The sequence below is a fragment of the Cotesia glomerata genome, linkage group LG1 (genome assembly GCF_020080835.1).
Source record: "Cotesia glomerata isolate CgM1 linkage group LG1, MPM_Cglom_v2.3, whole genome shotgun sequence".
NCBI classification, from domain to species: Eukaryota; Metazoa; Arthropoda; class Insecta; order Hymenoptera; family Braconidae; genus Cotesia; species Cotesia glomerata.
Window position 1 is genome coordinate 36,886,043 of NC_058158.1, and position 13,823 is coordinate 36,899,865.

A 13,823-nucleotide genomic window follows, 5' to 3' on the forward strand; every position below is an offset into this window, starting at 1 on the left:
TTCTTAGAGACATCAATTTAATATAATTTTTTAATTTATATTTTAGATGAAAACTGAAAAAAAATTTAAGAATTTTTCTGAGTTTTTAGGGAAAATTCTTTAATAAATTAAAAAGTATTTTTTTATACCTAAAAATTTGTATTACTACCATAATTATATTACTCCAGTTACTGGTATCCAGTATTAAATAACAGTTGTAAGTTTTATGGATTCATTGCATGAAGAATAACGAGATATGTCGTTATGGCTCCAATAATCTGAAAGAAAATAACAATAAGTATAAAATGATAAAAAAATTAATTTGATTTTAAATAAAAATTCTTGAATCAAGTGAAAAAGTTCTTGAACTAAAAAGTTGTTCGGGGTTGAAGTAAATCTTACTTAATTTAAGAATTTTTCACTTAAATAAAGTTAATTTTTCATCAGTGCACAATAAATAATTACAATATAATTTATTGTAATTTTCATAAAAGTTTTCACCCGAGAAAAAATATTTATATATAAATTGGTTATATATGATTATATATGAAAAATGGCCAAATATAAGCATATCTAATTATATATTTATTACTACATCTAATTAATTATTGGGTTAATTTTATGGATAGAATATTTAATATGGTCCTACGCAATTCTGTGTAACCAATTAAAATGCAAAAAAAAAAAAATATCTAGATATAATTTTATAGCTATAACACCAGCGGTCACCCATATCCAACTATTAAACCTGCTCAATGCTGCTTAACTTTGGTGATCTCCGTGCGTCTTGAAGTGTCCCTCGCGGTTTTGAGAGTGCCGTAAAAATACCGTAATTTTTCGGCATTTATGCTCATGTCGTATATTTACCGTTATAATTCGGTAATAATGCGGTTAAACTATAGTTGTTTTGGCCAGTTTTTATACTGTAGTTATCCAGTATATTTACTGCACTTATGCTGTACAGTTACCAAAAATATACTATACAATTACCGCATTAATGCCCAAATTTTACCCAAAAAATTCCAAATAATTACCGTAATAATACAGTAATTTTGCCGAATATTTTCTGACATAATGGACAATTGTTAAAGATTTAGTTTTATTTTTAGTTCACTTCTATGTTAGAAATGAATAAAATGAAAAATTTTAAATTTTGCTTTTTATTCTCCATTGCTACTTTGCAAAAATAAATACTGTTTTTGAATAAAAAATATGTAGAATATTATTTTTTAATTAGGTATTTAGCAGTAATTAATATAAAATAATACATATGTTAAGTAAATATATTCTAATTTTAATTTCAATTTTTAATTTCTCACTTAGAAAATTGCAAATTTTCTAAAACCGAAAAGTTATATTATTTCACATATATAATTATATTATTTAATTTTAAATATGCTTATCGTAAGATGGACGGTGTGGCTTAATGTTTATAGAATAAGCAAAAAACAATATGGTATAGACTGGGTAGCTCAAATGGTAGAGTAGCCGACATGTCCCCAGGAGGTTCTGGGTTCGAATCCCAGTCCGAGCGTTATTTAATTTTACACAATTTTTTAAATATGGTTTTAATACAATCATTTTACCGCCTTATTACCGTAAATATGCCGCATTTTCAGCGTAAATATTCTAAATTTTTAGCGTAAATGTATGGCATTTTTACGGTAAATGTTCCGTAATTTTTCGATAAAAAAACTGACCAAAACAACCGAAAAAATGCTGAAAAAATACCGCATTAATACTATATAATTGCGACATTTTTTCAGCATTTACAAAACCGCTAGGGGTCTGTCTGCTGTGCTGCTGTCTTAGATGATAATGATTCTATGATCTACATAATGTATCATATGAGTTTATCATAAATGGAATATAAAAATTGATTTTAATATATATTTGGATACAATATAACACTTATTTAAATAATAAAATAAATAATGATTTTACTATTAGGTAGTAGCAGAGCAGACCAAAACATCTCATAGGAAATGTGATAAATTTTGTATTTCAGAATTATTTAAACGTAATTATAAACATCATTTTACACTTTTTGTGATTACCAAAAAAAAATTTTTTTTCAAAGAAAAAATTTTTATGTCTGTTAATTATATATGGGACTATATACAATCTTGCATGGCTGTATATTGCTCCATATATAGTCATATATAATTATATATGATTATATATAATTCTATATACTTATATATAATTGTATATGAAACTATATATAATCCTGCATGGTTGTATATTGCTCCATATATGGTCATATATAATTATATATGATTATATATATATATATATATATATATATATATCACCTCATATACAATTCCATATATAATTATGTATGATCATATATAATTGTACAAAATTATATATGTGATTCCATATATAATCATATATGATTATATACAATTATATATAATTATATAGGAACATTTTTTCTCGGGCAGTGAACTATTTCTTAATGAACTTATAAAATCTTAATAATGAATAATTTAAAAAATATACAGACCGATAGTAGAAGAGGTAGATCAACTCGAATCAATCCTGCAGCGGCTGTGAAGCGTAATTTCTTGAGGTAAAAATACGCGATTACTTCAAAATTATCCTAATTAATTACAAAAATGAAAAAGTTTCATTAAATACGATATTTTTCAAGCGATAATTAAAAACAAGGAAAACTTACAAGATTTTTTTTCATTTTTATTGAAGCTTGAGGAGCAAAAGTTGATTTTCTAATATTATTAGCTCGAGCGGCAGTGAAGTGGCTGAATGCAGAAATAGCGAATAAATTTACAGCGCAAGCAACCACAGAGAAAGAGTCTCGAATTACGAGGTACAACTTTTGTTCAGCTTGCATTGTTGTAAGGGTATAAATTCTCGATAGTCCGTTCAAAAAGCTTATTGTTATCCAGAAAAATAATTGGGTAGAATAAACGCTGTTGATTTCCTCCGATGCTGTCACTAGGAGATAATGAAGCCAACAGATCTCTTGAAGGTTCATGTTACCTCTTTCAGGGTATACGATTACAGTAAGCCCTATTATTACAAATTTAGGCCGGTATTATTATAACTTTATTTAATCTCCATTATCATTATTATAGATGTAGAAATATTATAAATATTAGGGTGTATTAAAAAATTCGTCAAATTATTTTTTAAATAATCTGTCAAAATTTTAGACTTGAATATTAATATTTAAAAGTCGTAAATCGAAGTTTTTTACTTTCTGTTTAAATAACCCGGAAAAAAATATTTTTAAGCTTTAAAAGTTTAGATCTTGTCTCATAAAGCAACTTATCGAATAGTGAGATATATATTTTTATAGGAAAGTGAATGCTCTACGAAGAAAATCTCTTATACTTTTTTGATAAATTTACTTTTTCAAAAATTATTTCAGGTTAAAATTATAAATATATAAATAAATATATATATAAGTTTTTAATTATTTATTAAATCTTGATAATTAAAATAGTGTCTAATAATGATAAATAACAAATTTGAGTCCAATACATTAAAAATAAAGGCTAAAGATTGAATATTAAAATAAAGATATAATAAGTGCAATTCATAGAATTATTATGTGAACTATTATAGAGTTATTATCTGATATGATAGCATTAAAATTTTTTGTTTAAAACTTCCATTTTTTTTTTTTTTCATATAAATTTTTCAAATTGAATTTGATTATATTCAAATTTATACACATATTATTTAAACTAATTTTTATACATTACTAAGTATTCTATGTTATGTACTCGCAGAAATTTATTTTCATAGTACTTATTTTTTTTTGTAGAAATTGTATAACCATGAAACTGATTTTGCCATTTGGCTTGTGCCTTGGCATCAATAATAAATAAATCTAAAAAAAAAAAAAAATCTAAATATCGGAAATTGTCAAATTTTCTTTCATTTTTATTGAATTCATTATTTTTTAGATAAAAACTTTTCATTTAATTCCGACTGATAGAAAATAATTTAAATTAAATTTAAAACTGATTAAGGATTTTTGGCATTTCAATTGATCGTAATTTAATTATTATACGCTAAAAAATAAAAATTTCAAGCTTATTTAAACTTTAAATATGCAAGTTTTTGATATGTGATGTTATTTAATCGAATTATTCATAAAATTACATATAAATTCACATTTAAATGCAGGTAAGATAAAAACACCAGTAGTTGACCACCGGCTTGATCCAGTAAATTGACCGGAGTGTTCCAGTAGTTGACCGATTATCAAACATTGATTATTTTGTAAATTTTAATTAGTTTTTTATGTTTAATGTATAATGTTTTTATGCTTATTTATTTAAATTAGATTTGTATTGTTAGTAAACAAAATTCGTTTAGTTTAGAACAAAACTAATAATAATAAAAAAGTAACCCTCGCGGTTTTGATAATGCCGTAAAAATACCGTAATTTTTCGGCATTTATGCTCATGCCGTATATTTACCGTTATAATTCGGTAATAATGCGGTTAAACTATAGTTGTTTTGGCCAGTTTTTATACTGTAGTTATCCAGTATATATACTGCACTTATGCTGTACAGTTACCAAAAATATACTATACAATTACCGCATTAATGCCCAAATTTTACCCAAAAAATTCCAAATAATTACCGTAATAATACAGTAATTTTGCTGAATATTTTCTGACATAATGGACAATTATTAAAGATTTAGTTTTATTTTTAGTTCACTTCTATGTTAGAAATGAATAAAATGAAAAATTTCAAATTTTGCTTTTTATTCTCCATCGCTACTTTGCAAAAACAAATACTGTTTTTGAATAAAAAATATGTAGAATATTATTTTTTAATTAGGTATTTAGCGATAATTAATATAAAATAATACATATGTTAAGTAAATATATTCTAATTTTAATTTCAATTTTTAATTTCTCACTTAGAAAATTGCAAATTTTCTAAAATCGAAAAGTTATATTGTTTCACATATATAATTATATTATTCAATTTTAAATATGCTTATCGTAAGATGGACGGTGTGGCTTAATGTATATAGAAGAAGCAAAAGAACAATATGGTATAGACCGGGTAGCTGAAATGATAGAGTAGCCGACATGTCCCCAGGAGGTTCTGGGTTCGAATCCCAGTCTGAGCGTTATTTAATTTGACAACATTTTTTAAATATGGTTTTAATACAGTCATTTTACCGCCTTGTTACCGTAAATATGCCGAATTTTCAGCGTAAATGTATCGCATTTTTACGGTAAATGTTCCGTAATTTTTCGATAAAAAAACTGACCAAAACAACCGAAAAAATGCTGAAAAAATACCGCATTAATACTGTATAATTGCGACATTTTTTCGGCATTTACAAAACCGCTAGGGAACAGACTAGTAAATTAAACTTCGATTCAATAATGACAAAAGCAAAATATTTTTTTGAGGCACACGTATGCAATTATTAAAAATAATAACTATTATTTAAAATAAACTATTAATTACTATAAATTTATATCTATATATTTCTAATATCAACAAAAAAATTCATATTTAAACTTGTTACACTGATAGAAGGATTTATTTATATTTAATGATGTTTGTTAATATCATAGGGTTTAATAAATATTTATTAACAGTTTATAAATTATTTATTAAATACGATTTATTAACTGTTAATAAATATTCATTAATGTTTAATGAATATTTGTTAACGTTTAACAAATATTTATTTAAAATCAAAAGCAAAAATAGTAATTTTCTTTTGACACTTTTTATAATAACCCTACAGCTGGAATATATGATAATAATTCAATTCACTAAATAAATTAACGTTTTTAATATTTTAAAATATAAAAGATAATTATGAGCTGTGATAAAATTTGTTATGTTACAGTAAACGTTACTATAAAATAATATAATTAATGTAAATAATTTGTAAAGATGATTTTTGTGTTTATAAGCAATCTTCATAACATAAGTATGACATTGCAAGCGAAACACAAATTTACTCAACAAAATATTTATTAAATAACAACACTTATATATAAATAATATTATCAGGTAAACATATTTATATTTTTATTTTATATAGATTAGAAACTTACAACTGTGCATGCGGTCAACTACTGGTATTTTGAAAAATAGCAGGTTCCAATAGATGACCGAAGTCATTTATTGATGGTACAACGGTGTTTTATCGTGCTAGTATCTGACCGGTCGTTGAATTGCTATTTATTTGATTGTTTTTGTCAAATCTTATTGAGAGATTTGTTAAGAAACTATTAAAGACTACTTAAGAATTTAATTTGGCAAGATTAACCTAATAGAAACTTTTTTTTTAACTAAAACATGTAGTCGCCTCTCGGATACTCTACTATAATAATTGACCGATTTTAGTCAGATCATGCGGTGAAAAATTTTCATGAATTATTTTCGATGTTCTAAAAATTAAATAAAATTGTAATTATTATAATTATAATCACTTAATTACTTAAGTTCAACAATAGTTAAAAATAAATTTCAGGGTCATAAAAAATGCAGTTAATAATAATTTTCGGACTTTTTTATGAAAGTGGTCAACTACTGGAACATTTACCCTACATGATTTTTTATTTATTAAAATTTATCCTCAATTTTCAGTTATATTATACAGTCAGAATAACATTTTTTTTTTTTTTTCAAAATGAATAAATATAAAGTTAGTAGCATCTTTTATACTATTTATTTAATCATAAGATATACTTTACAAGTTTTTATACATATTTTATTTAAATACTCAAGTTAATAAAATAAGTTTCTTCCAACAGTAAAAATATATATTCTGGTACTTGACATATACTTGTAATACTTTTATGGGACCATCAAAGAATGAAAGATCATAAAATATTGAATATATAAATTAATATTCTGATAGAAAAGTTTCCTCTTGTTTCTTATTCATTTTATTTCATAAATATATATTATATTTTTTATAAAAAAGACAAATTCATTAGTCGCCTTAGCGAGACTGCGAGATTTTTTAATTTATACGTAATTAGTGCTTATTTACTCAGCACATGTTAAAACTCGATGAAAGTCAACAATGTTTTGCGCAAAATTCAAATAAAAACTAAACTACGTTGTCAGCCAGTGAATAGCTTAGCCAAAAGTAAATAAAGCGGGTATGAATTTTTATTTTTAATAATAATCCTTTGTAAACTTGACAAATGTGAGACATTTTCATGTTGAGCAGATCGAAAATTTATTAAAATTATCAATAGTGTAAGAAACGAAAAACACGCTTTTAAAGAAAACCAAATTGAAAAATAAATAAAGTGGGTCAAAGGAATCTAAAGGAGTTGATTACAAAAATAAAAACATACAGGTGAAGCTATAAATATAAAAATTTTAAAAGAAAAATGAATAGAAAGCGGTCAACATTAAACAGCTTAACAATTTTTATACAAAAAAAGTCATTAGCTACATCAAAGTTTCAAATAAAAATAACATTAAAAAAATTTACCTCTTTTAACGTCACTTTGCAGAATCATTTGATCTAAATAATTGAAACGTTGGTAGAGTAGCAGCAACAATCCAATAAATTTCATAATTTGCATAGACATTGTAACATTAGCAACAGAGTAAGCAACAGCATAGAAAATAAAATCACTTTCTTCGCAGAAGTAGGTAAAATAACCAACAGCGGTCCAATACGCCAGAACAATAATAATTAAAAATTTACAGGCGTTTATCATCTTATAATTGCTGTTTTGGTTGTACTTTGTTGCATAATCAAAATTGTAAATCCGAGATACAATTATGTTCAAAAAGCCGTTCCAAATCATGGCAATAACACCGTCAGTAAGTATGCTAATGTAATAAAGACAACTTCGTACAAAAATAAGTAATCGCATTTTGAATTCGATTGTATGATAGACATTTATATAAAAATCAAAAATAAAAATGCATCCAATAATCGCGGCAATAAGAAGTGAATAAACAAGACCGAATTTAGTGATTATAAATTCGCGATCTGTTATTCGGTGAGGAGAACAACCAAATATTCTAGCACCCACTAGAAGTGGTCTTATGTTGTTCAGAATTGCCATACTACTGATTATATTACTCTAGACATACACTCGGACAACTTGATGTGCGACGTCGTGCGACAATTATTATTCTTGACTTTAATGGTGCGAACTGCTAATCAAACAACCGAATCATTATAGGAATAGGAATAGACATGCCTGTAAATATGACATAGACTGTTTGTAAATTTATACAGACACTGATGTGTGTCATAAATGAAACTAGTCCTTACGCTCGAGCTTTTAATGATTTATTATTCACGTGTCACTTAAAACACATTTGTTTTGTGAGTTGAATTGTACAACTATGTACGATACTATCAAACGTTTGAATCGATCATCACATATTTTATGTATCAACATCTGCTTTTGTTCCCAATTACTTCAGATGTTGTACAAATATTTTCAGAAAAGTTTTATTGTTGAGAAAAATATTTAATATAAATTTTATTTAATATAAAAATTCTTAGAAATCCAATAGAAGATTGAACACATTTTTTTAGAAAACTGAACAGGAAATAGAATAATTTTTTAAAAGAATGTTAATAATAGCGGTAGAGCAAGGAAAATCCATGTAAAAGGAAATTGAAATATACTAGCAATGTTTGATTTCAGTCAACACTTGTATCCTGCTGAGTGTTATTAGTTTCTTTACACATACTCCAAATGCTTTAAGTTTTTGTTTTCTCTGATGAATCAGCTAACGCAAATAAGTTGTAATTCTGAAGTATACAATACTATTCGTGATAATTTCATTAATAAAGTTTTATAAATAACGAAAAAATCTATATCTACATATATATAGATATAAAATTTTTATAAAAAAAATATAAAAACGAAGAAAATTATTTTAAAAATTCAATTCCGCATCGAATGAGCTATGAGAATATTACTCATATTTTTACCACAATTTCTAAAATTTTTCCCAGTAAATTTTCACGATTCCCACAAAAGTTTCCGTTACGATGCAACATAGTAATGATTACCATTCTACATAGGAAAAAGATCTATTCTATTTTCTCAGTGTATTATTCTATTTATTTGACCTTATTATAGATTGAAATTTTTTCAGTCTCAGAAAAGAAACACATTTTCTTCCTTATTCCGTATAACTAAAAAGAAGTTAAGAATATTTAGGATCAAATTACAATGCTATTTGAATTAATTATCAAGGATCATGAATACATTTTATTATTTCGTGGAATTCGAATTTTTTCGATTATCTAATTAACAAAAAGCAATTTTCACTTTTTTCCAATTTAAAAATTGGTAAAATTTTTTTTCAAAATTGTTAATTTTTTTTCGTATGAGATTCATTATTAACTGATAAAACAAAAAAAAAGGAATAAAAAATGTCAATTTGTTACTGAGTCACGTGTTTTTACGTTTTTTATATTTAAATAGTTAACATCTCAGAGACTATTGATCGTAGAGACTTTCATTTAAGCTCATTTTTTTGTTATTAAATCCCAAACAAAGATCAAGGAGGTTGTTTTAATAACTTTTCAATAGTTTCCGAGATATTCGATTGAACAACTAACTTTTTTATAAAAAAAAATCAAAAGCACCCCTCGAAACTAAATTAGTTTTTAATAGTTTATATTATATAAGTTTGCAAATCATATAATATAAATGAAAAAAGTAAAGTACGTATAAACAATACTGAAGTAATGTCGGAAACATGGCGTATAAATGTTGTTTTAAAAAAGAATTAATAGAATATTAGTATTTTTGGATCTTGCCAAGGCTTTTGATACAGTAAATCATACAATATTGTTAGATAAGCTTTGGAGGCGTGGTATTAGGGGTATTCCGCACCTATTAATTAAAAATTATTTAAGAAAAAGAGAGCACTGTGTCAAAGTCAATAACTGCATTAGTGAAACAACGCATGTAAAAGTTGGTGTACCGCAAGGAACAATTCTAGGCCCTCTATTGTTTATTTTGTATATAGATGCCATTTTCTATACATTGCCGGAGAATTCCCTAGCGGTTTTGTAAATGCTGAAAAAATGTCGCAATTATATAGTATTAATGCGGTATTTTTTCAGCATTTTTTCGGTTGTTTTGGTCAGTTTTTTTATCGAAAAATTACGGAACATTTACCGTAAAAATGCCATACATTTACGCTAAAAATTTAGAATATTTACGCTGAAAATGCGGCATATTTACGGTAATAAGGCGGTAAAATGATTGTATTAAAACCATATTTAAAAAATTGTGTAAAATTAAATAACGCTCGGACTGGGATTCGAACCCAGAACCTCCTGGGGAACATGTCGGCTCCTCTACCATTTGAGCTACCCAGTCTATACCATATTGTTTTTTTGCTTATTCTATAAACATTAAGCCACACCGTCCATCTTACGATAAGCATATTTAAAATTAAATAATATAATTATATATGTGAAATAATATAACTTTTCGATTTTAGAAAATTTGCAATTTTCTAAGTGAGAAATTAAAATTGAAATTAAAATTAGAATATATTTACTTAACATATGTATTATTTTATATTAATTACTGCTAAATACCTAATTAAAAATAATATTCTACATATTTTTTATTCAAAAACAGTATTTATTTTTGCAAAGTAGCGATGGAGAATAAAAAGCAAAATTTAAAATTTTTCATTTTATTCATTTCTAACATAGAAATGAACTAAAAATAAAACTAAATCTTTAACAATTGTCCATTATGTCAGAAAATATTCGGCAAAATTACTGTATTATTACGGTAATTATTTGGAATTTTTTGGGTAAAATTTGGGCATTAATGCGGTAATTGTATAGTATATTTTTGGTAACTGTACAGCATAAGTGCAGTATATATACTGGATAACTACAGTATAAAAACTGGCCAAAACAACTATAGTTTAACCGCATTATTACCGAATTATAACGGTAAATATACGGCATGAGCATAAATGCCGAAAAATTACGGTATTTTTACGGCATTCTCAAAACCGCGAGGGTTCTCTCGTTGCTTATGCAGACGACACGGCAATTCTATGTACAGGAAATAGCTGGATTGAAATTAGTTCAATCTTGAATAATTGGCTAGAAATACTTGATGTTTGGCTACGAGATAATCAACTCTCACTAAACATAGATAAGTCGACCTATATTACATTTGGTAGTTATAAAGATAGTGTTCCCGTCAATTATACACTAAAAATAAACAATAGAGAGCTTCTTAGAGTAGAATACTGTAAATATCTGGGAGTGTTTTTTGATGCTCAAATGAAATGGAATATACATGTGAATGAATTGTCCAAAAAATTAAGATACTTTGTTTTTCTCTTTTACAAACTTTCCAAATTTGTTAACATTAATGTACTTAAAAGTGTGTACTATGGACTCTTTGAAAGTGTCATAAATTATGGGATAATTGCTTGGGGTGGTGCTTATAATAACGCCATTAAGCCTATTATAAGCATTCAAAACAATATGTTAAAATATTTCGAAGGACAGGGTGTTTTAAATATACCGCTTGATATTAAGAAAACTTTTATTGTAAAAGCCCTAATGCGGTACTATCTAGAGTGTAAAGAGCAATACAATGCTAAAGATACTAGAACTAGATTTAAGTCGATATCTCTCCCTAAAATTAATAAAAGGATTAGCGTAAAGAACGCTTACTATGTTGCAATAAAATATTTTAACCTTTTACCTAATAGTCTCAAGATATTAAAGTGTAGTAAAAAAACACTAAACTGTAGGATAAAAGATTGGATTAAGAATCTGTCATTGTAAATGTACAAAGGATTTTGTGTAATATTAACATTTCTCTAAAAATTTATGTACTTTGAATTATTATATATATTTTTTAAATATTTTGTAAAATTAGGATAATTTATCTAATGTCTAGCTCTATGTACAGATGCCTATGCATCTCTATAGACCTGTATGCTAGAAAATAAATAAATAAATAAAATATAAACATAGTATTGATACGGTAAGAAAAATTTACAAATACATCGTATTTACTGATCCGTAAGGATATTTACTTTATACTGTAAAAATACGTATACCTCGAATATACTCAGAAAATGTCGTATTTATACGGGTTAAAAATAATTAAACCAAGAAAAAAATTAAATATTTATTAAAAATTTTTAATTAATTAAAAAATAAAACTGGATATGAAAAATTTTCTTGTCAGTAAATTAATTAAGCAAATATATTGTTAAAAATAAAATTTCAAATCCTTTACTAAATTAAATATATCAAGACACAAATATTCATGCGGAAATAGAATCAAATAAAATAATCGTAAAAATATTTAAATTTTATTTTAAAATCTAATATTAAATGTGAAGAAATGAATATTGTTAACATTGATAGTTAAGTAAAATAAAACTTTTTTCTCAATTGTTAAATAAAAATTAATGCTTTCAATGATATCTTATATATTAATCTATATTATAGATTAATAGATATAATAGAAAATTTAGCACAATGCCTGTCAAAATATCATCAGCATCTGATGATCGTAGTTAATTAAGTGTGAAAGGAATCTATATAAATGATGATAATCGAATCTCCATTTATATTAAATGATATCTGGAATATTGGTAAGAGGATTATAGTTTTAGTAATGAAATCGGATTATCAACAATGCGCTAATGTGGCTCAATGATTTTTAATTCTACAACTCTTCCTGAATTATTCGTTCGATGGATCGAAATTTTTCAATGCACTTTTAGGTAGATTTCTTCAGAAATTTATCAACCGATCCTCATGAAATTTTATGGATTTATTCTATGAATACCAAGATCAATTTCAAAGATGAGTCGGTTAGTTTATTACGATTTGTGGATATTAAAAATTTTTTTTATTTTCAAAAAACTTTGAATTTCGTTAATTTTATGGAAATAATTTTCCACGTGTAAAAGGTAGATGAAATCTATCAAATTTATCTTTTAAGATATCTTTATTCACATATTATTCGTCAATTTTTGATACTTTTTTCAATCAATTTTTTTTAATTGTAAAATAAATTTTTTTAAAATTCATTATTAAATTACACAAGTATAAATTTTATTTAATATTACTTTTTTACAGTACAATATTCGAGATTTTATGAATATTAAAAAAATACAGGTTATTTATTTTTTAATTAATATTAATATTCGAATTCTTAAGTGAAATTATTTTTTTTAATAAATTCTCTCAGTTTGAAAAATTTATGAATTTATCGATATTTATTTAATGCAGCTACTTGTAACAGCTTTCACTGTATTTAATTTTATTGAAATTCAATATTGTTAAATTTTCAGCGATTGTTGTTTAAAATCGAATATAAAAAATTTCCGCTGGTATAATAAAAACAAAAAACATCAATCTGTTTAATTGTTCTTCATATTTTTTTTTATTGTGAAATTTCATACATCAGAACAGGAATTCGAAAAATTTTATACAATGATTATATAAATATAAAAAAGCTCAATAAAAGTACAATTAAATTATGGAGTAAAATTTATTTTTCCAGAACTAGGGAATATTATTCGAGATAAAACTAAATTTATTTGAATAATAATTTCTTGTTCTAATTTTTAACAATTACGGTGGGATTTAAGCTGGAAGATATCGAATAATATAATTTTTATAAGTAGTTATATTTATTATAAGCTTATAAATTAGCTTTAGCTTTTTCAGTAGTACAGAGTTTCATATCAAACTCCTCTATTAATTTAAGCATGTTGATATAAAATTATATTATTAACAAGTAGAAATGCACGACTTATGTCAGACCGATTTATTCATATCACTATGTAACGTAATCGTCTAATCAAAATGAACC

General features: G+C 25.2%; 1 protein-coding gene across 1 annotated transcript; it reads right to left on the reverse strand.

Moving 5' to 3' along the window:
• Nucleotides 1–137: 137 nt before the first annotated feature.
• On the reverse strand, nt 138–8,228 carry LOC123259062. Its single transcript, XM_044719329.1, has 4 exons — nt 7,454–8,228; nt 2,666–3,018; nt 2,492–2,587; nt 138–257 (listed from the first exon to the last, which is right to left on the reverse strand). The coding sequence occupies exons 1-4, from the start codon at nt 8,037–8,039 to the stop codon at nt 204–206; spliced, it is 1,089 nt and encodes a 362-aa protein (XP_044575264.1). The 5' UTR covers nt 8,040–8,228; the 3' UTR covers nt 138–203.
• Between the last annotated feature and the right edge of the window lie 5,595 nt (nt 8,229–13,823).